Raw genomic sequence first — 25,365 nt, forward strand, 5'->3', positions numbered from 1 at the left:
AGCTGGCAAGCCGGCAATGCTGGGGTGCAGGTGAAGGCAGGGGCCAGGCAGGCTGGGAGCCTTGGGGGCCTTCCTGCCTAGCAGTGCAAGAGGCTAAAGGCACTGGGAGGGGGAGATTTACCAGGGCTCCAGATTCATTATTCATGAGCCGGCAGCGCAGACTCCAATTTAAATGCTAATGTGGGGGGGGCCTGACTCAGCTGCCCCCTTCCGCCCCCACCCCCCAGCCCAGGCACAAATGGGAGTCCTTGCTGGCTCCAAGGTTCACTGGGGTTTATTAGGGAGTGGAGAGGGAGGCCGGGAGTCTCCCCGGCCACCCACGTTGCTCCCGACAAGCGAAGACCCTGCCTGGATTCCTCCGGTCCTTTTGGATAGTGCAGGCAGTAGCCTCGAGGAGGGTGGGCAGGAGTTGGGGGGGTGCCTTCGGGCAGCCCCCCTCAGAGGATGATCTGGTTGGTGAAGCTGCGACTCAGCTCCTTGTGTGGCAGAACAATCGAGTTCAGGATGAGCACCTCAGCAGGGATCCGGACGCGGCAGCCTGCAGGGGGGACGAGGGCACCAGGAGGAAGCCAGGGGGAGGGAAGACCAGAGGCCAGGAGTAGGGGCCACTGCCATCCGGGAGAGATCCCTCCCTGCCCATCTGTGCCCTGGCCTCTTGCCCCCAGTGACTCAAATCAGGGCCTGGCACACAGCAAGCACCTGGTGAACCTTTGCTAAAGGAGTAAACACTCGCGTGTACATGCCCACATGCACGCGTGCTCCCCACAGGGCAAAGCCATCACCTGTGGAAGTTTTCCACTGCCCTCTGTCCCCTAGGAACCATACCTAGGATGGTGATGGCCGGCAGCAGCTTCCCGTCCTTGAAGAGGCTCTCACTGTCCATGTGCGCTCGGGGGTCGTTGGGATTGGGGTCATTGGGGGTACCTTCCACACGGGCCCAGCGCCCCACAGTGCTCCCCCAGCCCACAATGGTGTGCAGAACACATGTGTGCTCCTGCCAAACACGACAGTATGAAGTAAGGGAGTAGAAGGGGCCAGATGTAGAGCCCACAGGGTTCACCCCTCCCTTCCGGCCTCAGGGTGCCACGCCTGGGCCGCCTACCTGCAACGTGGCTCCATGAAGGACAATGCTTTCTCGGAGCCGAACGCCCTCGCCCACGGTCACTCCCTCCCCGATGGAGACATTGGGGCCCAGCTGTGGAGAGGAACACATACCATGGGCCCTGGAGGGCCTTGGAGAAACCCAAATCCAATCTCTTTGTAGAACAGATTCGGGGAAGGAACCTGCTCATGGCCACACAATGAGCTGACAATTCCGTGCAGGCACTCTGAGCTCAGGAGTGCCCCACCCCACCCCACCCAGCCGGACAGCCTAGCCCACCACTTACCACAGCTGAAGGGGCCACCTTGGCAGTTGGGTGGATGTAAACATTTCCTAGAAGCAGAAGAGAAGACCTGGGGGCAAATCCCCTAAACCAGAGCACAGATTGAGTCTTCACCTCTGAATCTGAGGTTGAAAGTCATGGCTCAGAGGGTACAGAGGGCTGGGGTTGGGGGCAAAAACAAGGAAGGGGGGCGGGCTGGGTACCTCGGATTCGTGGACCGCCTGGGGTGTGCTTGGCCAGGCGTTCTGGATGAGTGAGCTGGTACTGGCCCAGGTAGAGGCGGGAGGCGTAGAGGGCTGAGCTGGAGGGTCCACAAAGTGAAACAGGAGTTCAGGGCCCAGCAGGTGCCTGCCACCCAAAAGTCTCAATTCCCAGGTGCCCCAGTCATCTCCTCACGGTGTACGTACCCTGCGGACTTGATCTGGCTCCACATACCATCGGTGAGGTGTACATAGATCTGGCCCTGTCCGGCCAGGGCCGAGAACACATCTTGCTCCAGGCGGATGGTGCCTGCCCCCCGCCACAGGCCTGAAGAGTCCTCCCTGGCAGAGAGGAGAGGACATGGGCATCAGTTTTCTGGCTGAGCCGGCCTGGGAGACCAACACAGCCTCTCAGGGATAGGAATCTGAGGGAATCCCACCCCCCTCTCCAGGTCTGGTGTGATCCTCTCCAACGGGACGCTATGTCCCAGGAGACTCTCCGGCTGCCCTTAACCCACATCACCCTCCCACCCCTAGCTAGGGTGCTACCCCAGGGGATTGCCAGGTATGGACCCAGACCCCATCTCTGCCCCATGGCCAAGGAGTTCACCCAGACATAGCTTCCTCCCATTTTCCTACTCTCTCCCCAGTTCGCTCCTCCACACCCCACCTCCGGCTACCCTCCCACCCACGGGATGGAACGAAACACAGACACTCACCCCAGAGGAAGACAGCTGGTGAGGGCAGAGACAGTCACAGAAAGAGAGGGGGAGAGAGAGATGGTAGAGATGCCAGCTCAGCAGAAACAGACAGAGGCCAGGAGAGATGGAGAGAGAAGCAGAGATGGATGGGAGTGAGAGACTGAGGCATGAGATGGGGGAACCGGCGAGGAGAAGGGAATGAAGGGCAGGACCGTGGGGGTGGGGGGAAACAGGTCCTGGGCCTACAAGGATGACCTGGGGAGGGGACTGTGGTCAGCAGGACTCTGGGCACTATGCTCTGAGGGCAGCATCCGCCTGACTGTGTGTGTGTGTGTGTGTGTGTGTGTGTGTGTGTGTGTGTGTGTCTCTCTCTCTCTCTGCATGTTTCCACACCCAAGCGTGTGTGCGCCCAAGTGTGCGTGTTGCCTTCTGTTCTGAAAGACATCTCTGGGACACTCAGGGCTGGAGAGAAATGGACCAGAAGGGGAGTGGGCAGGCAGTGACAGAGGAGGAACTGGGATGGATAAGGAAGAGGGACAGAATGAGGTTAGAAGGAGAGGGACTGGGAAGGCAAGGCTGGGGATGACAAGAGGAAACGAAGAGGGAGGAAGAAGGTGGCCAGGTGGAGATGGAGCCTGCAGAGACTGGGGGTGTGGGGGTGTAGGGGTGAGGGGGTGACGGGGTCCAGGGCGGGGTGGTACTTGGGTTACAGGGCCATGGGGCCCGCCTCACAGTTGCCCGTCCTGCTGGTTACGCTGGAAGACATCCCGAAGGGGCTTCAGGGCTTCTGGGGAAAAGAGGTAGATGCCGCAGTTGATGATGTCACTAACAAAAGTGCTGGGTTTCTCCACATAGTGCAGGACCTGGGGACAGAGCACACTGGGTTCAGTAGAGGAGGGGCCACTGTCACCACCCCCCCGAGACCTTCTGATCTCCAGGAACTCCCTGCTGCCAGGCTGGTCTTCCTAAATGCGGTCAGTCACTGCCCTTCACGTTCAAGATAAGTCCCGAACTTCGTGGCTTTCCACTCCCAATCCTCCCCACCTCCCAGCACCCCCGGAGCACAATTCAATGCCATCCCGTGCCTGCGCCTGCCCTCTCTCTGCTCTTCATCTGGAAGACCCAGCTTTCAAAACCCGGCTGACACTGTCACTGCCTCTGTGAGCCTGCTCTAGTCCTGCCCCTCAGTTAGCCTCTCAGGTCTGGGCCCCTGCGGCCCCTGGCCACACCTCGCCATGCCACCTGCGTCATTTGCAATGTTTGGTTTTTGCCTGTGTTTCCCACTGACTAGGGGTTTGTGAGAGGCAGGGATTATACTTCTTTGGCTCAGTCTCTCTAACATATAGCCAGTGCCTAGCATAAACTTAAAAAAAAGATCACACATATTTATGTGTATGTGTGTATGTACACGTGTGCGTGCCTGTTTAGATGTACTATTAATACTAAAGCTTGAGCAAATTAAAGGTCGGTGTGAAAGTCAATTAGGCTCAGGGGCCGGGAGTTTCATAAACAAGGACAGACAGCATCTGCTTTGCCGGTCAGGCCCCCTACCTGCAATGTCTTCCGGTCTCCTTCCTCCTCTATGAGAATTTAACTCAGCTCAGACCTTGCCCTCCTGCAGGGAGCTCTCCCTGCCCTCACCGGGGCAAGGCAGGGGTGGGCCTCCTTTTGTGTTCCCATAGCACCCTGTGCATACATCTATCAGGGCGCCGACCCCAGGGAAATGAACTGTTACCCATTAGCTCTTTGCCAATCTCTCCAGAGGAGACAGAAGATGAAGAGCCAAGGGTATGCCCCACCAGTGTGACAGCCCTGGGGCCCACCCAACAGCAATCCCAGCATTCTTAGGGCACCTGGGTGGCTCTGTCGGTTGGGCACCTGACTCTTGATTTCAGCTCACGTCATGATCTCATGGTTTGTGGGATGGAGCCCCACATCAGGCTCTGCACTGACAGGATGGAACGTGCTTGGGATTCTCTTTCTCCCCCTCTCTCTGCCCCTCCCTCACACGTGTGTGTGTGTGTGTGTGTGTGTGTGTGTGTGTGTGTGTGTGCACGCATGCATTCTCTCTCTCAAAATAAATAAATTGCTTTAAAACAAAACAAAACAAAACCTGCATTCCAGCATTCTGTAGAGGCAGAGGGGTGGGGGGATGATGACACGGAGTAAGAACCCAGCCAGCTCCCTCCCTGCTCTCACCTCGTGTGTCTGTGAATTCTCTACAATGCAGCCATAGTTGAGGGATTGTGTCCTGTTAGCCTGAAAGACAGACACACCAAAACAATGACCCGCCTGGTCCAGGGCAGCAAGGTCTGTTTTCTTGCTTTCTTTCCCTCCTCTGCAGCACCTGACACGTATTTCTGCCACTGACAGGCCTTCAGCAGGGGGAGAAGTGACAGCTGCCCTCCCCCTCCTTCTTTCCAGGCAGCCACAGGGCTTAAGGGTCTCCACCGCTACCTCCGCTACTGCTGGGATTTCTGGCACATTTATTTCCCTCTTGATGCCGGCTCCCGCTCCGGCTCCCTGGGCTGCCCCTGCGTCCCCGACACTCTGCGCTCCAGGACCTTCTCTGGATCACCCCCTTTACACCCTCTGGCCCTCCCAGCCCCCTCACCGTGGTGCCAAGGAGCAAGAAAGGGTGAGGCTGGCGTCTGTAGGCATCCAACATAGCACTCAAGGGGAAGTCAGAGCAGACATCAGCGTTGAGCACGAAGAAGGCCTCAGGGCCCCCAGCCAGGATCTGGTCCCGGAAATGGTAGAGACCACCCCCTGTGCCCAGGGGTGCAAATTCCTGCAGGTACCTGTCCCCAGGGACCCCAGAGCCAGCTCTGGTGAGATCAAAGGAAGCAGATATCCTGAGCCTGGCATCTGACCCCTCCTGCTCTCCAGAGTACACCTGCCCAAGGCTAATATACTTAGGGATTCAGAGAGGCCCAAACCAGAAGCCTCCCAGTATAGAAGGGAGAAGTCTGGCAAACACCAACTCAACCCACTCATAACCACTCTTGAGGGCTAGGTCACAGTCCCCCACTCCCGTACGGCATGTGTGCCCAAACACCTGACTGGAAGGTTAAACTCCTGCTGGGCAGCCTCCAGAAACCGGGTAAGGGGCTCGTCAGGTTGGTAGAAACCAATGAGCAGAATCTCCTGCATCCCAGGGACCTGAGAACAAGAAGAAAAAGAAAATATCTGATGGGAGGGAATGCTGAGGGATCCCCTGGTAGTCCCTGGAGTCCAGAGACCACAGTTTTGGTCTCAGCTGTGGGACCCCTGGCCACGCACTTTACTGCCCTGGCCTGATTTCTCTTCCAGACAAAAAAGAAGTTAGAGGAAGTCTGCCCCGGTCGTTCAATCTTTTATTATTTTATTATTTTCCCTCCCCACCCCCACATCTGAGGATCACCCTAGGAAAGATTCTGCCCACCAGGCTGTATTTTTGAAAAGATAATCTTTTTACCCCCCCCCCCCCCATTTATTATCTGTCAATCTGAACTTGAGATCAGCACGAGGTAAGGGTACCATATATCAAGTGCCTACTTTGTACTAGGCACTTTACCAACCTCATCTCTAAGCTCTGTCACCCCACAAAGTAGGTTTAATCACCACATTTGACAAATAAAGAAACCAAGGCTCACAAAGTGGGGAGCAATTTACTCAAGTCCTGAGAGCAGGCAGAGACTAGATTCAGATAAAACCCTGCCTGTCCCAATGCCAAAAGCAAGACAGAAATGAGCTCCATAGTGAGCAAGGGTTTGAATTCTGAGCTTTGCTAATCATTAAGGTTCCTCACGCTACAGCTTTAAATGGTCTCTAGGATTCCTGCCCGCTCTCACACTCTAGCTTTAAAAATAGGAGTGAAATCTAAACAAGAAGAGGCCAGATGAGAGACCAGATTAGGAAGGACAGCAGGGCAGTTGCACTGCATAACTCCGAGGGATACCGTTCACACTGTCATTTGTAAATGGTAGTCCTTGGAGCTATGCCTGGTGGGAACAGGACATGGTTAGAAAGGGGAACGTACAGCATGAAAGAGATGAGCAGGAAGTGAGGTGGGAGTGGGGAGCCTCTGGGGTTACCTGGGCACAAGCCTCAATGTGGTGCTGGATCATAGGAACCCCTGCCACTGGAAACAGGGGTTTGGGCACCTCAAAAGACAAAGGCCTGAAGCGAGTCCCTGAGAGAGGAGAACAGAAGCCCATTTCAGCTTTCTGCCTCGCTCCCTCGGTCTCCACTCCACCAACTGTTCCACCAACCACTCCAGCCCAACCTCCCTACTCCTTTCCCCAGGCTCCTCACCCTTCTGAGGGCCTCCGATCAGGATCACAGCTTTCAGCATGATGGCAATTGCTACCTAAATCTTAAAATCCCAATAGAGAAATCGGGCTCAGAACTCACACTCCACGCCAAGAACCCCACTCACATCCCAAGCAAACCCCAAACCCCAAATACAAACACTTAGCCCTCTCACAGGATATGAATCCAAAATTCAATGTAGTCCTTCCCTGTACACAACACCTCACAAATCTCATACCTCTCAAATCCAACCCAGATTCCAAATGACCTTAAATCCCCGCTGTGATTTCTCCTAAATCCTAAAATTCACACCCTGCAATTTGATCCTCTCAGATCCCAAACCTTAAAACCGAAACCCCAAACCCAATGATTTCCAATTGTTACATTCTTATCCTGTACATGTTAAGCCCTGAATCCCAAGAGTGAACCCTGAATACTGAATCTCAAATCCTGAATATGTCCTAGATATTTAACTGCCAATGTTAAGAGTGAATCTCTAGAAATAAGGTAACACTGATCCGCATCTGATGAATCCCAAGTCTGAGCAAAAACCCTCGATATGCTGAATATGAATCCTAAGTGATGATCCCTGAATCAAAAGACAGATTCCCTTGGCATCTAAAACATAATCTACTATCTCGAGTCCCAATACCGGCGACAAGTGCCGAAACTCTGGATTAGGAGGATTGATTGCTGACCCTCCGAACCCTACAACCAACTCCGTCTAACAAACCCTAGCTTTGCGTAGCCAGTGGCTGCGGGGCTAACACAAGAGCAGACCTCCGAAAGGCCAGCCGAGACCTCCGCGCAGCCCTGGGTCTAGGGGCGGTCCTCTTCCCTCTAACCCCTTTGGCCACCCCTCCATCAGCTCCCTTTACCACTACTAGGTCCCTTTATTCCAGTTCTGCTGCCAGCTATCGCTTGCTCCTTCCGCGCACGTGTCTTCTCGCAACTCGCGAGAACTCCTTCGCGGAGTACGCCGGGAATAGTAGTTCTTAAGTCCGTGATTGCCATAGCCCTCTCCTTTACCCCTCCGCTTCTAACTATGAAAGAGGAGGGAGGTGGGACCAATGGGAGCAGAAGGGGTGCGGCCAAGGGATCAGGGGCGTGACTAAGGAGAAGGGTGGGGTCTAAGAAGCAGAGGCTGGAAGCTAAGATTAGGACCCGGAACTGTCTAGGAACGGGCCCAGCTGTAGCAGCCAAAGAAGAGAACATGGTCACGGGGAGGCGGTACTAGAAACGAGAGGGGGTGTAGCCAGCCTTGAGATGGGCGTGGTGAGAGACTCCAGCTGCCGCGAGTGGGTGGGGCGTGAGGTACTCAGAAAAAGAGAAGGCGGAGTCATAAGCTCCTCCGACCGTCCAGCTGGGAAGCGAAGGAGCTTTGGACGTTGAGGGAAAGCTTGTCTCAGATTTACAGTCTGTAAAATAAAGCACTGGGCCAGTCACTCTCCAAACATTCTGACCCCAACATTCTCTGACCTTGGTGTGTGGGTCTGGAGTAAGCGTGGGTGCGAGTATAGGGGAAAACAAACGGCGTCTCCAAAGAACAGAACGTGCGGAGGGTCAGAGAGAGCAGCTTTATTAAGCAAGATGGAGGAGGGTTGTCGGTCCCACCCACCCCGGAGCTTGGAGCCAGGGCGAAAGGTCCAAGCTTTCTCTTTCAGGCCACGTCCACGCGAGCGAAGCTCTGGTCCATGCCCAGGCTGTTCTCCACGTAGACCTCGTACTTGCCGCTATCCTCTGGGGTGGCCCGGCGGATGGTCAGCGTCGTGGTGGTACTGCCGATCTCGAAGAACACCCTGACGAGGAGAGCGGGAGCAGGGGCGGTGGCGGCGGTCAGGTTACGGGCCCCCGGGGCCGACTAGTTAGCCAGCTCTGGTGCTCGCCTCCCTTTCCCCGCCCCCGGCCCACTCCCGCCAGTTTTCTGGGCCCCGTTCAGCCCCAGCGTCAGGACCCCGCCCTCGCCTGTCATCCTCCTCGATGTCCTCCCCGTCCTTGGTCCAGCCTACGTCGGGCGCAGGCTCGCCCATGATCTCCGCAGTCAGCGTCACCGTGGCGCCTTTGCGCGCCTTAGTGTTATCCGGTCCCTTTTGAATCTTCGCAGGGACTAGAAGAGAAAGAGTATGCGACCTAGTGAGGGTCCTAGCTGTGAGGCGGGGCAGGGGCATCACCTCCCCAGATAATACCCTTCACCTCCCCAGATAATACCCAGCGCTACATATGAGATGGATTTAAACTCTCAGTGTGACCTTGGGCAGGTCTGTAGCCTCTCTGCGGCTTCATCTCCTCAGCTGTTAAACCGGACTAATCGCTGCCGGTCCAACTTCCCACGGTGGGAATGGAGGATCAAAAGAGATGCTACGAGTGAAAGCCTGGGAATGTTTACACCTCTTGGTGCCTTGGAGACAGCTCCGGGTAGTGGAAATTGTCCTGGGTTGGAGCCCGAAGACCTGGGGCCCTAACGCTGGTTCTGCCTCTGGCTCAATGTGACCTTGGGGCCCTGGTGTGGAGTGATTGAAGCCCACTGCGGACTTCTCCGTCTGGGTGGGAAGGGCTCCTGAAGCAGGCTGCGCCCCCCAACCCCATCGGGACGCCGTTGGACCCATTGCGGCGCCTGGCGGTGGCGCCGCTGTGCGTGGTGGCACCCGGGGCACGCTTACCTTCCACCAAGATGCGCGCCGAGTCAGAGCACTGGCCGAAGGGGTTGGTTACGTTGATGCTGTACTGGCCCAGGTCTGCCAGCTCGCCGTCGCGCACCACCAGGGCGACTACGTCAGGGTCTTCGAAGACGTAACGGTACTTGGGCCCGTCACGCAGCTCCTTGCCGTCCTTGCTCCAGCGGATGAATGGGTCCGGGAAAGCCGAAATGCGGCAAGTCAGCTTGGCCGCGCTGCCCTCGATCAGCACCACGTCCTTCAGTGGCTCCAGCACTCGCGGTGGCCCCTTCTCGCGAAGTTCCTTCCGGGACCTATCAGACAGCTGGCTCAGGGCCCCGAGCTCCCACGACACGGCTCTGGACAGCCCGCACCAAGTCCCTTGTCCCCCCTTCCCCCAATTCATTCCACTAGAACTTTAAATGTGAGGGTCGGTTCGGAGGGAGCCTGTTCTTGAATTGTTACCCTGATGAAATGATTTATTCTTGTCGGCCACTGTGCCACACCTCACTAACCTCTCTCCCCTAAGTCCAGTGACCCCAGCGGCCCCTAACACTGTGCTCAGCTTCCATCCCCCACGCAGTAGGTCGCTTTCTGCAGCTCCAGCTCCCCTCCTCCTGAGGGCTCTGGGCTCCCGCCTCACCTGTGGCCCCTGTAAGAGGCCTGGATGCGAATGGCTGCCTTCTGGACCTGGGGGTCGTTGATATCCAGGGTACATCCCGGAGGCGGGGCCGCAGCCGCCGGTTTTTTGGCGGGAGCTGCTTTGGACATCTGGGAAGTGCGAAACAAACATGGGGTCTAGGTTGACACAGAGACTTTGACTTTCAGCCTTTTCGTTGTCAGTGCAGAACATCCTGGGGGATGGGAGTGTCTGGGGCTGATCTGAGGACGGGGACTCACCGTGGGCGGGTTGTCTTCGTGACTTGGGTCGACTAGCTGGGTGGGAGGTGGGGCAGAGCCCTTCTGGAAGGCACAGTAGGGGCGCGAGCAGGTCCTCAGCCCAGGGCCTGGTTTTATACATCGCTCCCCTCCTTGCCTTGTTTGGCTTCGTTGCCCCAAGCCCCCCAGGGACCCCAGCCCCGCCCACTGACCCAAGCGGGCTCCTTATTTAGCCTGAGGATGTGTTAGGATGCTGGCTCAGCCTCTGGGGCAGGCCCGGGGGAGGAAACCCGAGCAGCTCGGGTGCACCTCATGTCAGCACCTGGACAGCTGGGCAGCTGGATGCGGCCCCATCCCCTCCCAGGGCAGGGGGTAACCATCCCACTCCTGGGAGGACCAGATGAGAGCCCAGGCTGACAAGAGATTCAGCTCCCAGCTGGGGCAGCTTTACACTCTGGTCAGCCCCCAGACAGTCAAACATGCCCTTCCCAGGACACTGTCGGTTAAAGGACACAAGTGTTTGTGAGGGTGTGCCTGAATGAAGCTAGGGTAGGGGGATACTTCACTGTCCATCCAGTCAATTATGGAAGGGCAGTGTGGCTGTCAGGACCAATCCGGAACACTTTTTCCCCTGGCCCTGGGAGCTAGGGTGTCATTTCTGCACTGTGCCCCCTGGTGGTCAGCTGAGATAAACCTAAAGGGGATGGTAAAGATTTTTGAGAACGGCACCCCCTTCTAGCTCCCCAGTCCCACACTTCCCTCCATGTGACACAGTAGGGTCTGGCTGGGCTGCATGATCCTGGGAATCCCGGGAGATTGGCATTAATGCAGATTCCCAAATTCTAGGTCTGCCTGAGCCCCTTTGGGGTTGTCCACTAGTGCACAGGGACATCTGACGGCTTGGGTAAAGGGGTTCAGTTAACGCTGCTGGGACTTGCCTGGAGTCCAGCCCACCCAGCCCAGGGCCCCAGGTAGAGCATCGCTGCCACTCATTGTAACTGCCCGCCCAGGTGTGGAGCACTGTCACCTTTTGATCAGAAAGATTTTGACACAGCTCTGCTAACATAAATTACCTTTGCTCCTCCGGGTTTGGAACAAGCAGTTCACATGCCATTTTCAATGGAGATGGGAAGGGAGCTCAAGATCAGAGTGGGGAGGGGAGAGGAATTTTACCATTTATCAAGATAGGGGTTCAGGCACCTCATTTTTGTATGAAAACACTTGCAGTGAGTAGGGGATTAAAGATTCTCACAGGCAAACTGTATATCTTCATCGCTAAAATGACAGGTGGGCAAGCCGTCTCTGTAGTCCCTTGCAGCTGGCTTGAACATCCTGTTATTTTATGATGATGGGGTTTGCCTCCTCTCTGGGGTTCCTGAGAGCCACAGAGGCGGGGCTGGCTAGGCTGGGCGAAAGGTTGTTTGGGGCACAGCCACGGGGCCCTCAACCACAGTTAGCAACATACTATTGCTACCTCTCTCTGCTCATGGTGGGAGGAGACTTTAATTCCTTTCACTTTGCCAAGAACAGAGTTTCCAAGGTGGGGAGGAGGTGGGAAACAGCCCCTCTGGACACGAGGACGGCTGGCTCCCTCCTCCCCTTCAGCTCCAGGCAGGGAGGCTCAGTTCTAGGACCCAGTGACCATTCTTTGGTGTTCCAGGCGAGCAGCTAGAGCCAAGGAGCCTCAGCACCCGTCAGACTCCCTCACATGCCACGGAGCCAAGAAGATCCAGGTTGATATGTCCCTTGGCTCTAGGAAGACGCTCGTCTGTGGCCCTATCTCAGCAGACACGTTGGCCATGGCCTTGTGCAGCTGGCGCCCCACGTGCCTGATTGATGCTCTAACACAAAAGCATGGAGTGAGAGCGTGTCCTGGTTTCCTCTATGGCACTTCATACCATCATCACGATCTTGCCAATTATCCTGATGAAACCTCTTCTGTTCCAGGGGTCGGGACCAGAGCTGGCCTGTCTCCTGGGCAGAGTGAAAGAGGCCAAGCCAGCCTTGGGGGTGTGGGCGGGTACCTTCTGGAGCCCAGTATCCTCCCAGTTGCAATGAGGTAATAATGTGTGAGAAGAGATGGGGGCCACCAGAGTCTGGTTAGATGGTGGTGGGGGGGGGGGTCAGGGGTCCTGCCAGGATTCCAGAAACTTCAGAAGGAGAGGCAGCATAAGGGAAAGGTGAGGGGCCAGGAGGGTCAGGGTCGGGAAGCATGGTCCTAAGATGCTAGCTGTTGTACCTCGGCTCTTGCTGGCCAAGAGCCGGCTGAAATGCCTCTGTCCCAGCACCCTGTCCCCCCAGTCATCCCTCCCCATTGACCACACGTAAGTCCTGCTGCTTGCCGTTTTTATTTTCCTTGTGACAGACAGACAGACAGCTGCACAGACAGCTGGACGGCTGAGGGGATGTCAGGACAACACGGGCAATAGGAATCAGATGGAAGGGAAATTTCATAAAAGTCAATAAATAAATAAATATGAATGGGAAGAAGGGTGAAGGCCACAGAGGGGCAGTGGGGACATCCTCGGGCCAGCAGAGTGCTCACAGCTGCATCCACAGGGAGCACTGGCTCCAGTAATCACTGCCACCAGGCCCCAGCGCTTCCGGTTCTCCTTCTGGGATGCTGGCAGCTGGCCCCCCCGCCAGTCCCCTCCCCCCCAGTCCTCTCCTCTCCCTGCCCCACTTTGCCGCCCTCTCTCACATGCTGGCTCTGGCTTCCTAGCACACTCTCCATGTACTGTCCCTGTTCCACCAACACTTACTTCCAGCCCATGGCCCTGACACACTGAGTTCCTTCCTCTTCCTCCTTTCCAGCTATTCACACCTTGCTCAGGTGGCTCCCCCCACCGCCCCCCGCCTATGCATTGTCTCTACCCCCAGAACCTTCCTAGAATCTCCTCTCCCTGTCCCTTGGCTTCTTTTCCTTGTCTCTTACCCATTCTCTTCGTGCCCCTCTTCCTACTTCCCTGCCCCTGTGCCCCCACCCCTGCCCAGCCTGGCCCATGGGTCTCCCCCTCTGGCTCTGGCCAGGGTGGCATCGGCAAAGCCCAGGGCCTCTGTCCCTGCAGGTCCGTGAGGTAATAGCCCAGCTGGATGTTGCTGCTGCTGGTGTCCGAAGCCCTGGGCCCACCCGGCTTGGCATGGGCCCTGGAATGTCCCGTGGCCTCACTGGAACCCCGAGTTGAAGCCCGAGGCCAGGCTGTGGTCCGAGCCGCTAGGGGCTGCCTGGGTAGGAGCGGAGCAGCACCTTGTGACGGGTGGCAGCCTCGGCCCGGCGGCGCCGCTGCTCGCCCAGAAACTCCTTGAGCCGGTTGGTGGTGAAGGTGAGTGTCTGGCGGCGCAGCTTCATCAGGTAGGCATCCTGCAGCCACGGGTGGGCTAGGCAGTCCTGCAGGGAGGGCCGGCTCCTACGAGGCCAGCCAGGGACAGTGAGCCTGGAAGGCTCTGACCTCCCGCAGACCCAAGTCCCAGTCCTGGATTCCTATCCCTAAGCGAGCTGACCCTGGGGCTCCGTCTTCCCAGCTTTGGAATGGGGATGGTGATTCTGCCTACCTCACGGGGCTTAAAGGCATCAGCGGTGGGGAAAACAACCATTTAGTAGTAGTGGTGTGTGAATGCTGGCCGGGGAGAAACTGGAGGTGGTGGGGGGCGGCGCTCAGCTCCAGCTTGGCCAGGTGGTGGTCTGAGGCCCCGGGGCCGTTAACGCTGGGCAGGTTGGCGAGTGTGGGGCCTACTCACCAGGGGTGTACTGAGAGGATCTTCCGCAAGAAGAGTGTGGCGCTTTGGGAGGTGTTAGGGTACAGCTGGAAGGCATCAAAGCGGCCCCCCATAATCCGAGCCTCTGTTTCCTGGGGATCTGGCTCATAGAATGGGGAGCGTCCACTGAGCCTGTTGTGGAGACAGTCCCGGTGACCCATGTGGACCGAAGGTCAGCTCACAGCCCCAGGGGGACATTAGTGGGGGGTTCAGAGGGGCACAGTGCTCAGAGGTAGGTCTTCTGGGCCTGGGCTGGGCACATGCACTCATGTGTTGGGGAGGCTGTGAGTGGGGGAGGGATGTAGGCGGAAGAGGGGGTCCCAGGGGCACTCACATGATATAGGTGAGCACACCCGCTCCCCAGATGTCTGTGGCGGACCCGATGGGTTCTCCCTTCACCATCTCAGGAGCTGACAGGAGACAGAGGCCAAGCTGAACCAGCTTCAGGATGGCAGAGGAGTAGGAGCGACAAGGGAGGCCCCTGGGGGCTTCGGGGTGCAGGACAATGCCCAGGCCACAAGACCATGGGTACAACCAGAGCTACAGGCCCTGGATCCAGCATCCAGCAGGTAGGACAGGAGTGGGGGTGGCCCCGAGTGGAGATGCAGGCCCTCTGAGGAATCAGCCCAGATACTGAACGGTGGGGTCCCCAGAACTGCAGAGGAATTGGAGACCAGGGCCACTAGCTCCCTCGGATCAGCCCTGAGGTAGGGTGCCCATTCCCAAAGAGCATGGCCAACATCAAGGTTAAAAGCCTTTGAAATCAGCTTGGCTGGTGCTAATCCCAGGCCTGTCCCTTCTAGTCATGGGACATTGGCAACGTACTTAACCTGTCTGGCTCTCCATTTCCTCATCTGTAAAGTGTGGCTTGTAGAATAACTCCAAGGAATAGAGATAATGAACATAAAGTATTTAGTAGGTAGCTAAACGGTAGCTGGTTCACCTTATTTATATATATATTAATAATTGATCTCTCTGTCCAGTTTTATCAAATCCTGGCTCTCCCGTTTATAAACTGATTTTGGACAAATACTTAACCTCACTGCATCTCTGTTTCATCTGAAAAATGAGGGTAATGTTATGGCAATCTTTACGGCTATTGAAAATATAATCCATCGGGGAGCACCTGGGTGGCTCAGTCAGTTAAGCAGCTGACTCTCTAGATTTTGGTTCAGGTCGTGATCTCATGATTTGTGTGTTCAAGCCCCACATCAGGCTCTGTGCTGACGCTGTGGAGCCTGCTTGGGATTCTCTCTCTCACTCTCTCTCTGCTCCTCCCCAACCCATGCTCTCTCTCTCACAAAATAAATAACCTTAAAAAAAGAAAAGAAGGGTGCCTAGGTGGCTCAGTCAGTTAAGTTTCCGACTTCAGGTCAGTTCATGATCTCACGCTTCATGGGTTCGAGCTCCACGTCAGGCTTTGTGCTGACAGCTAGCTCAGAGCCTGGAGCCTATCTTCAGATTCTGTGTCTCCCTCTCTCTATGACCCTCCCCTGCTCATGCTCTCTCTTTCTCTCTCTCTCTCTAAAAAATAATTTAAAAAAAACATTTAAAAAAAAAGAAAGAAAAAAATCCACGGAAAGGACTGAACTCATTGCTCACATACAGTAAGCACTCGATAAATGGCACATACGTGAGTGAAGCGGAGGTAGCCCCAGCTTCTGCCCCTTGGGTAGCACCCCAACCCCTGGCTGGCATGGCGCCCTCACCCATGAACTCCAGCGTGCCTGTGCGGTGGCCCAGGGGCCGCAGGGCCTGGGGATTGTAGGGCTGGGCACTGCCGAAGTCCACAATCTTGAGGGCGTTGTCATGCGCCAGCAGCAGGTTGTCGGGCTTGATGTCCAGGTGCAGCACATGGCGGCCGTGGAGGTAGTCCAGGCCTTGCAGCAGCTGCACCACATAGGTGGCCACGTCGTCCTCTGAATACCGGAACCTGGAGGGGGCAGGGGGAGGCGAGCAGAGCAGGTGACATCCCAGCTCAGCTCCCCCCACCCCAGCTCTCTGCTCCCCCAGGACGGCTAGGTACCTGTCGCTGAGCCCACAGAGGAGTTCCCGGTTCCCACAGCTCTCAGCGATGAGCACGAGGTACCGCGGGGTGATGTAGGCCTCGTGCAGGGACATGAGCCGCTCGTGGTGCAGTGTGCGCAGCACCTCGTACTCCTGCAGGACGCGCCGCTTGCCCTCAGCAGCATAGGGCACGATCTTGGCCACGAACGTCCGCCCGGTGGCGTTCTCCCGGCACGCACGCACTACACCAAAGCGGCCCCTATGTGTGTATGGGGGAGGGGGGAGACACCTTGTGCTCAGAGGAAGGAGGTGGGGGGAGCAGGGACCCCTGACAGCAAGCATACAGCGGTTCGGAGTGAGGCCTCTGGCGTTCAATCCCAGGAACCTGGGTTGGAGTCTCAGCTCTGCCACTTTATTGGCTCTGTGCCTCAGGCAAATAAATCCCATCACCTCTCCAACCTCAGTTTCCCTAGCTGTGAAATGGCTGATGATAACAATGCACTCTCTGTCTCTCAGAGTTATGAAAATTAAATGGCATCTTACGGTTAAAGAGCTCAGCACAGTGCCTGCTAGAGACAATCTGAATTTACTAATGCCAAGCACCCAGATCTCAGTCTCTCCCCAACCCTGCCCAGGGCAACCTGATCTTCTCTCTGATTTGCTCTGTTCCCTGCATCCCGCCCTTCCCCCCTCTGTCCTCCTGTCCCTTCCCTGGACCCACTTGCCTGGCCTTCTCCTCTAGGAAGGTGTAGGGCTTCTGAGGGAGCCCCTGTCGAAGAGTGGTGCCCTCTGGCCCAGGAGAGCTGCGGGGACTGCCCACAGGGGAGGTGACCGCCTCCCTGGCAGGGCTGAGGCTTTGCACAGTCACCTTGGTGGGCTTGGGAGGGGGCTCGGGGGCTGGGGGCTCGGGGGCTGGGGGTGCAGACACAAAGGAGGTTACCATATACAGGGGAGTGGAGGAAGACGCTGGTTTAACCCCTTGAGGGGTGGAGGCTGGGCTTGGGGTCCCAGGGTCGGGGATGGAAGACTCGGGCTCACTGGGGGCAGCCTGGGCACTGGGTGGGGTGGGCTCTGCTTGCTGGGCAGCCTGCAGGCCCCTGTGCTTTCGTGGGGGGGTTTGGGGAGGTGGACCCACGGCCTTGAGTGAGGACAAGGCCTGGCTGGGGGGTGCTGGGGGAGATGAAGGGCTGAGGGCGGCTGACGGAGGGGCTGGGGGAGCAGGAGCGGAGGTGGGGGATGGGGATGGGGCCAGTGAGGTAGGAGAGTGAGGCGGCGGGGCCCTGGCTGGCCCTGAGGTAACAGGGGCATCGTGGGGAGCAGCAGATGGCAGAACTGAGGAATCTGAGTGGAGACAAAGAAAATCATCACCATGGTACCCCCTGGGGCAAAACCCTAGTTCCCTGGCCACACTCCCCACCCTGTCCGGCTGACCTTGGGTGCCCCTGACGATGACCTTCTCAGAAGGGTTGCTGAAAGGCCCTTGGCCAGCACGGTTGGCACAGGCCACACGGAATCTCACGGTCACGCCGATGGGCAGGTGGGTCACATTGTAGTAACAGTCAGGGATGCCTGAGCTCACGGGGTGCCATGCAGACTCCCCTGTAGGGCAGTACCGGGGAGGGGATGAGGCCACCGAAGGGGTGGCCCAAGCTCCCAGGGCTGTCTGTATGGAGCCCAGACAGGACAATCATCTCCCAGGGGCCCATGCACCTCCCAGCTCCCAACCCCACCAGGCTGCCACATCCCTCACCGTCCACCCGCCGCTCCAGCGTGTACGTGCAAGGTGCCCGGCTATCTCCCGGCTTCCAGAGCACCAACGCTGTGTCCTGGTAGGTCTGGGGCACCTCAGGAGGAGCTAACTTTCCTGGGATGCCTGGCAAGAGGAGGGGAGCCCCAGTGAGCCCCAGCATGCCAACTTAGGGGCCCTCAAGTCCTGGCCCACCACGTGCCGTCGCTGCCCACCCCTCCTCAGTCCCTGCCCCAGGCTCACGGGCCACAGCCACGGTACAGGAGCTGGTGATGCTGCCCAGGACGTTGGTGGCTGAGCACTCATAGAGCCCAGCGTGCCGCTTGCCCGCCCGGGGGATGCTTAGCAGCTGCCGTCCATCTTTGCAGGACACGATGATCACCGAGGGCTCGGATCGCAGGGACTGCTTATCTGGGGGCCAGGAACAGCAGAAAGGACTGCCGAATGAGACAGCCCCAGACCCCCCCCTCCAGTTACCACCTCCCTTGAGCTCCCCTGGCCCTGAGGCCACTTGCCTGCCCACTGTCTGTGACCAGAGTGTTCTCCTTACCTTTCATCCAGGAGATGTGCGGTGCAGGACAGGCCGCTGGCAGGCAGAGCAGGGTGGCTGCCTCTCCCTCCAGCAGCACCTGGTCCTTGAGCTTGATGTGGAAGACCGGAGGGAAGTCTGCAGGGAGGACAAAGATAGCCACGGTCCGTGGGAACCCTGGCTTGCTTACCAAGGAGGGGAGGGAAGATGCATGTGAGAGCAGGTGCCGCCAGCAGAAGGCAGGGTGAAAAGGTGTCTCTTCCCAGTCACACGTGGGAAGGAGAACCCCATGCCATGCCTTTGAGAATTTTCTTTAGGGTATCACCACCTCTGGGCATAGAACTAGCTGTTCCTTTTGCTGACTATTGAAGATGCGTGGGAGCTACCTCATAACGTTTGGAAAGTGCTTGGAGTAGGGCCTGCAACTAAGTGACTGTTCTGTAAGCATTTTAAAAAATTATTTTTTTACATTTATTTATTTTTGAGAGGCAGAGCATGAGTGGAGAAGGGACAGAGAGAGAAGACACAGAATCCAAAGTAGGCTCCAGGCTTTGAGCGAGTGTTCAGCACAGAGCCCAAAGCGGGGCTTGAACCCATGAAGTGTGAGATCATGACCTGAGCTGAAGTCGAACACTTAACCAACTCAGCCACCCAGGTGCCCCTGTAAGCATTTGTTAAACAAAATAAAGACAAATATTGAAAGACTATGCTGACTAAAATTCTGAAATACCCACTCCCTCTGGGGCACCACAGGGCAAGTGAGAGAAGTCAGTGACTCGGGCTGAGGCTCCTAAGGATTGAACATTATGTTCAATCAAAACGTGCCATCTCGAGAGGGCGCCTGCATGGCTCAGTGGGTTGAGTGTCCGACCACAGGTCATGATCTCATGGTTCGTGGGTTCGAGCCCTGTGGCTGGCTCTGTGCTGACAGCTCAGAGCCTGGAGGCTTCAGATTCTGTGTCTCCCTCTCTCTCTGCCCTTCTCCCACTTCCACTGTGTGTGTGTGTGTGTGTCTCTCTCTCTCAAAAATAAACATTTAAGTAAATGTGACATCTCAAAAGATCTAAAGTCAAGGCAAACCAAGCAAACCCCGGAAGTGTCTCCCGACCCCTCATCCCACCTGGGACTGGTACACGGTCCTAGATCTTATATATACTCCTTCGGGTCAGCTAAGTAATGAGAGTTTCTGCAAGGGCAAAGACAGTATCTGTATGACCTTGGACCATGTTTAGTCTGTAAATTGAGGAAAATCATAACACAGAGCTTCTAGGCTGTGAGAATTAAAAGAGGTATGGAAAGTGCTTGGCATGTGTCTAACATGTAATAAGTGCTCACAAATGTTAGCTTTTACTGTTGTGAGGATTTCTAGCCTGTTGCTATGCCCAGTAGTGGAGCTAGGACCAGACCTCCAGAGAAATAGGCTGGTTCAGCAAAGCTGGCTTCAGGGCTGGCTGGTGCATGTGCCCAAGCCTGGGCTGCGGATGGGTCAAGGTCTTTGCCCCTGTACAGCCTGCCTGTGGCTCCTTGGCATCCTGAGGATTCGCATTCCTGCTTCCTGGGAAGTCTCTTTAGAAAAATCTCAATCTGGTGGAAGCCAAGAGGCCAATGCAGGGTGGGGTATGGGGTGCATTTTTCATGTGGGAAGAGGACCCCTGGGAGCCCCAGCTGCTGCCTGTCTGAAGACCCAGGAGGGAGGGGAGGTAAGGAGGAGCTGGGCAGGGGAGGGATGATCAGCCAGAGTGGATATCAGGAGAGCCAGCATGACCCCCCCTTTCCCACTATACCCCAGTATTCCCCAAGGAGGGGTCCCACACCAAGGCAAGGCGCCAACAATGCAAAGTAAATACAGTTTCATTAGTGGCTGTCTCCAGGCCAAGTGAGGGTACTGGGGAGAGGGGAGAAGGAGGAGAGGTGAAAGGTGACCCCAGCTCAGCCTTGCCAGCCCCACCTCCACTCCCCCAGAGGCCAGCCCTAGTTGGTAAAGTGGACAGGGACAGCCTTCCTCCTCAGGGAGGGGCAGAGGATGAGGTAAGAGGACACTGCCTCGGCAGGAAATCAGCTGCACAAGCAAAATGAAGCTGGGAGCGAAGCCCCAGTGGGAAGGAATCAGCTGTCCCCGGGCCTCAGTGCTGGCTTACCTCTCTCTTCCCCACCTCTTCCACCCCTGCCCCCACCGGCTGGCCTCCTTCCCTTCCCTCCTCTTCGCTCACTCTAGGCCCCGCTGCCTTGAGAAAGACACCCCATCTCCCCTGGCCAAAGCTGGACACAGTCACCCTGATCCCCGCAGAGGCACGGCTGGAACAGTGCTGAGGAGTTTTATCAGGAAACCGGGGGAGATGGGAAGTAATGATGGAAAGCCCTCAGTGGGCTTCCTCCCTTCAGCATGCATGCTGGTCTGGAGAAGCTGCTCCCCCAACCCCCGCCCCGAAGCCTTTGCTCGTGGTCCTTGCGGAACGAGCCCCTTTCCTGTGGGGGCTGGGGTGACCCCAGGTGGAGAATACCTTTCTCCCTGCAGCCCCAGGATACTTGGGCAGAGAAACAGACCAGGGCATAGCCCAAGTACCCCACCCCCCAGCAAAGAGCCCTGAGCACTGTTTGTCCCCACACAAGTGCCTTCTCCGGGGGCAGGGAGGACAGGAAGGGACAGTGAGGGTGGTCAGGGCTCTGGAGGAGTGGAGAATTGGGGGCACAGTCCAGATTGTGGGTCGCTGGGCTGGGAGAGAAAGAACGTCTTTGTACATACACACATTGGGATGGGGAGGCTAGCCAAGGAAAGGCATAGGCAGGGTGTTCCAAAGCCACCTCTGGGGTCTGGCGGCAGAGGACCATCCAGTCCAACTCTCAGCTCCACTCACCCCCAGCTCTGTGACTTGGACAAGCTACGTAGCCTGGCTAAACCTGTTTCCTCCCCCGTGAAATGGGGATGATGATAAGAACAGTTACCAAACAACACAGGAAGGTTAGATGAGGCAGTGCTTGTAAAGGGCTTAGGACACTCAGCATTACAAGTCAACAGAATTCGTTAATGCTATTATTGTCATTTTCCTGGGTTCCTCAAGGTGGGCTCCACCCAGCTCTGACTGCTCTCTGGAGGCAGGGAGGGGCCTACTCACCCAGCAGGCCTCTATTACCTGACTCACTGCGCACATACGGGTGCCCCAAATCCTCCTGGGTACCGGCAGAGAGGTTTGGCTGTGATAAGCCCTTGTCCTTTCGCAGCCGAGAGAGGCCCCAGCGACGCCGGCTTCGGCTTTCCCCGGGAGCTGAGAAGACCCAGGCCGGTAAGCCCCGGCCCAACCAGTGCCAGAAATCTGCCACCTCCCTGCAGCCCTCAGCCCAGAGGAGGAGAGAACTTCCAGCCCCCCGCCCCCCACCGTGACCCGTGACCCGCTCCAACACCAGCCTGGGCCCCTCAGCCTCCAGTGGCCGTAGCCCTGCCAAGTCCAAACTCAGGGCCTCCAGCTCCTCCTCCCAGAGCCTCCCTCTAGCCCTCCCACCCTCTTCCGGGCCCTGCACCTGTCATGTCAGCTCCATACCCCCACCTAGCCGCACATGTTCATACGTTCACACGGCCACTCTGCCCCTGGCCCTCACCTGACGAGCCGGACGTAGCGCTGGCCTCGGAGCCCAGGGACTCTGCTGAAGGCGTGCCGGCGCCGGCCTGGGCCGCCAGCTGGTTGTGCCCGAGGCCAAGGCGCCGCAGACTCTCGCCCTCCGACGTGGCCCTGCGCAGCCGTCCCAACAGCGGCGTGCTGCGGCCCGATGCGCCCCCTGAGTCCTCGCTGCTGCCGCTGCGCTGCAACCGGCTCGACAGCCGCTCCAGCGTGGAGCTGAGCCGCCTGCGCACGGTCAGCACCGGGGAACCCCGCGCCGAGCTGCCGCCCTCCGAGCTCTCTCCGTCCCCAGCGCGGGCCTCCCAGGCCGAGTGGCGCTGCGCCGGCGGGGTCCGCCGCAGACGCTGGGACAGCGACAGCGAGAGGCGGCGAACGAGGCCTGGCTCCCCCACCGGCCTGAGGTCTTGCACCGAGCGGGAGCGCTCCGGCCGTCGCACCAGCTCCAGGGGTGTGCCTGCCGGGCTGGGCCGGTACATGCCGTCCTCCTCCTGGGCTCCGCGGAAGGGGCCGCGTTCCTCCGAGCGCGAGCGGCTCAGCAATCGCAGCCCCCGCGACAGGGGCGACTCCCGGCTGCGCTTGAACTTGGCCTCGAATATAGCCTCTGACTCCAGGTTCTCAATGCTGCTGCTGAGACTGCTACCTGGCCTGCGGGGCACTGTGGGGACCTGGGCTTTCTCGGCTAGCATTGGGGGCGCCCCAGCTAAAGGCACGCGCTTCTCGGAGGCCCCCGGAGGTGGGGAGGCCACCCGGGCAAACACAGCCGGGTGGGGTCTAGGCTCTGATGGAGGTGCCCCAGGGCCCTGCAGGGAGGCCTGCGTGTGGCCTGACAGCTGGAGTGACTGCATGATCTGGGCATAGGGTGTGAGGGGGGCCACCGGGGTTTTCGGAGCCACAGAGGGCTGAGTAGGCTTGGGGGCTGGGATGGGCTCCGGGGTGGACATGGAGGTCTTCTCTTGGGTAGGCTGGGGTGCCAAGGGTTGTGGGGCATCACTGGGTGCAGTGGCAGGAGGTTTCAAAGACTTGGGGACACTGGATTTGGGGGCACTGGGCCTCGCAGGGCTGGGGGGTTGGGCCTCACTGAGGGCAGACAAGGAGGGAGACTCCTGCAGCCTGCGGGCCCCCAGCCTGGCCACGGGTATCTCGAGGGGTGCCCCAGCGCGGCGGTGCCTGCCCCGGGGCTCCGCCTCTCCCTGCGAGAAGCTGCTGCTCTTCTGCAGGCCCCGGGTCTCCGGTGGGGGCTGGTGGCGAGGGGCTGCCTCGCTGGAGGCAGCCCGGGCCAGCCTCGGATCCCGGGCACGGCCCCCCAGGCTCTCTAGCAGGGGACCCCTGAGGCCACTGACCTTGCCATCCTCAGGGCCTCCCCGCAACAGCCGCTGGCGCAGGGCCTGCAGCCTCTGGGCATACTCACCCTCACCCAGGCCTCCCCGGGTCAGGCGGGTGGCCCCCGGGCTGGGGCTTCGGCGCTGCGGCAGCTCGGCAGACGCTGCCTTGTGCAGGCCCCGGCCCGGCTCCCTTGGCCCGGCCCGGGGCAGGGCGCTCTCGGCAGAGCTGCCCCTCCGGAGCTCTCTCCGCTGGGGACTGGACCCAGCTTGGGGCTCCTGGCCTGGGGAGGGGAGTGCCTGAGGGCTGGGAGCCTCCTGGTCCTGAGAGGGGGCCCTTCCCTGCTCCTGCCAGTCCATTGGGGTGGCAGCCCCAGCCTCCGGGGTGCCCAGGGCCTCATCCTCAGTGGGAATGTCAGTGAGGGACACCCGGGACCCTGAGAACTCCGGCTGCAGTGGCCGGGGCACTGAGGGCAGCTCCTCTAGCTCTTCCTCCTCAGAGTCAGAGGAAGACGAGAGCCCCCCGCTGGGGGGCGGTCTTCTGGGTATGGCTACCCACACCCGCTCCGGGGGTGCCCGCAGCAGCTCGGGGATGGGGCGCAGCACCAGGTGGCACTTGTAGCTGATCTGGGAGCGCTGGAGACAGGGCACTAGAGTCAGACCTGAGAGAGACCCCTGAGGCCCGACTGACCCACTCAATCCCACCTCAGCTGCAGGGGAGAAGACCTAAGGCAGGGAGAGGGTCAGGGAACAGGAGCCAAACTGGGGGTTGAAAGAATGAAAAGTGGATGAAGATAGAGGAGCGGGGAGTGAGGGTACGTGATAGAAAGAAGGCAGGGTTTAAGAGAGAAACTGCAGAACGAGAAGGGGAAGGGCGCCAAGGCAGGGCCCAGGCAAACTCACCTGCCACCTCCGCCTGGAGAGGAACAGCTTTAAGTGATCCGTGCTCACCTCTGCGCCCTTGGCCTGCGTCTGCAAACCCAGGAAAGAGGGCCTCAGGAAAAGTCCTCTGTCCACCTAGACCCTCAAGGTATGGCAATGGAGAGGCAAAGTCCATAGGAGGGGACAGTGGACTGGGCAGCATGGAATCTGGGCTCCTGGGGGTCCCTACCCCTTAGATCTGTCACGACTCCCACAGCCAAGGTGCCTACATATGACAAATCCCTGAACATAAGTGGAAGGGCAGAAAATCAGTGGCTCCTCATGTGGGTTCGGGGCTTACACTAGGGCTCTCACACCATCCTTGCACACTGGCTGCCCTCAGGAGCCTGCGCTCGGGCCCCTGGCCTGGGCTCCACTGCCCAGCTCACCACCTATCTCACGTAGAGCCAGCGGAGCTTTGGTGGGCCAGGCCCAGACAGAGGTCTCCTGCAGCCTCCCAGCCAGGTATCTGGAAAGAGCTCATTTATGATCTGAGAGACAAGGCTCATCATCCAAGGACAGACACCAGAATGACCTCAAACTTCAGTTGATCCAGCATAACATTAAATGGATGGTTGAGTCAGTCACTCTTTCCGGGTCATATGCTGAACCCCCACCCACCCCTCTGCCTTGTGGTGCTGGGGTTTGAAGATGAATGAGTGAGAGTTCTGGCTCAAAACCAAGAGACCCGTCTAGCCAGACCACCCACCAACCGCAGGGCAGGACAGAGGCAGACACAGGACTGAGGAGGACCAGGGCTGCTCTCGGGAGCCAGGAAAAACCCTGATGGCTTTGCCTCTTAGCAAAATAGGGGTAATAATGGCTTCCTTTGCAGAGCTATTGTGAGGCTAACAGACTGTACGGGTATAAATGGCCTCTCACAGACTACTGCACACAGTAGGCACTCAATAAATGGAGCTGTTAATAATGTTCTCTCCACCCCCCCCCCTCTTCTACCACTACTTTACAAGCTACTCACTTTGAACCAAGGATGTTCTAGGGTCTCCTCTGCGGTAGGCCTCCTGTAAAGGAATGAGGACTAAGAAGGGCTGTATTACTCATCCAGAGAGCCAGTCAGTACATGGGAAAACAGGGCCATAAGGAGTTGGGAGATTGAACATCTAAGGGCAGAGGCTGGGGGCCTCTGGGTGGCTCAGTCGGTTGAGCGACAGACTACGGCTCAGGTCATGATCTCGCAGTTCACGGGTTTGGGCCCTGCGTCGGGCCCTGTGTCAGGCTCTGTGCTGACAGCTTGCTCAGAGCCTGGAGCTTGCTTCTGATTCTGTGTCTCCTTCTCTCTCTGCCCCTCCCCCATTCGTGCTCTTTCTCTGTCTCTCAATAATAAATAAATGTAAAAAAA

At 57.9% G+C, this 25,365-nt stretch overlaps 3 protein-coding genes across 17 annotated transcripts in view; all 3 read right to left on the reverse strand.

The window, feature by feature from the left end:
* Positions 1–252: 252 nt before the first annotated feature.
* GMPPA (GDP-mannose pyrophosphorylase A) lies at positions 253–7,556 on the reverse strand. 7 transcript variants are annotated; one of them, XM_029933728.1, is made up of 14 exons: positions 7,458–7,556; positions 6,583–6,643; positions 6,363–6,460; positions 5,345–5,448; positions 4,901–5,087; positions 4,486–4,545; positions 3,019–3,149; positions 2,305–2,319; positions 1,793–1,927; positions 1,589–1,686; positions 1,389–1,507; positions 1,103–1,195; positions 826–994; positions 253–538 (listed from the first exon to the last, which is right to left on the reverse strand). In XM_029933728.1, exons 2-14 carry the CDS (start codon positions 6,620–6,622, stop codon positions 438–440), a joined length of 1,350 nt encoding a protein of 449 aa, XP_029789588.1. In that variant the 5' UTR covers positions 6,623–6,643; positions 7,458–7,556; the 3' UTR covers positions 253–437. The 7 variants fall into 7 exon arrangements, with proteins under 7 accessions (XP_029789588.1, XP_029789592.1, XP_029789590.1 ...); XM_029933732.1 differs by having other exon boundaries at positions 1,389–1,435; positions 7,458–7,555; XM_029933730.1 differs by lacking the exon at positions 7,458–7,556 and adding an exon at positions 7,360–7,447.
* Positions 7,557–8,137: 581 nt separating this feature from the next.
* On the reverse strand, positions 8,138–10,208 carry SPEGNB (SPEG neighbor). The gene is made up of 5 exons (XM_029932910.1): positions 10,134–10,208; positions 9,877–10,004; positions 9,240–9,547; positions 8,545–8,686; positions 8,138–8,378 (listed from the first exon to the last, which is right to left on the reverse strand). The coding sequence occupies exons 2-5, from the start codon at positions 10,002–10,004 to the stop codon at positions 8,240–8,242; spliced, it is 717 nt and encodes a 238-aa protein (XP_029788770.1). The 5' UTR covers positions 10,134–10,208; the 3' UTR covers positions 8,138–8,239.
* Positions 10,209–12,441: 2,233 nt separating this feature from the next.
* Positions 12,442–25,365, reverse strand: part of SPEG (striated muscle enriched protein kinase) — a 57,507-nt gene continuing 44,583 nt past the window's right edge. For all 9 annotated transcript variants that reach the window (XM_029933740.1, XM_029933736.1, XM_029933748.1 and 6 more), the window contains 14 exons: positions 24,985–25,027; positions 23,988–24,056; positions 21,746–23,720; positions 21,283–21,414; positions 18,173–18,289; positions 17,866–18,033; positions 17,626–17,748; positions 17,307–17,474; positions 16,601–17,216; positions 15,895–16,134; positions 15,578–15,801; positions 14,203–14,278; positions 13,851–14,000; positions 12,442–13,519 (listed from right to left, as the gene is read on the reverse strand). In XM_029933740.1, the coding sequence (XP_029789600.1) occupies positions 13,327–13,519; positions 13,851–14,000; positions 14,203–14,278; positions 15,578–15,801; positions 15,895–16,134; positions 16,601–17,216; positions 17,307–17,474; positions 17,626–17,748; positions 17,866–18,033; positions 18,173–18,289; positions 21,283–21,414; positions 21,746–23,720; positions 23,988–24,056; positions 24,985–25,027 (4,294 nt within the window). In that variant the 3' untranslated portion in view covers positions 12,442–13,326. The remainder of the gene's footprint in view (positions 13,520–13,850; positions 14,001–14,202; positions 14,279–15,577; positions 15,802–15,894; positions 16,135–16,600; positions 17,217–17,306; positions 17,475–17,625; positions 17,749–17,865; positions 18,034–18,172; positions 18,290–21,282; positions 21,415–21,745; positions 23,721–23,987; positions 24,057–24,984; positions 25,028–25,365) is intronic.

The sequence above is a fragment of the Suricata suricatta genome, chromosome 3 (genome assembly GCF_006229205.1).
Source record: "Suricata suricatta isolate VVHF042 chromosome 3, meerkat_22Aug2017_6uvM2_HiC, whole genome shotgun sequence".
Classification (NCBI taxonomy): Eukaryota; Metazoa; Chordata; class Mammalia; order Carnivora; family Herpestidae; genus Suricata; species Suricata suricatta.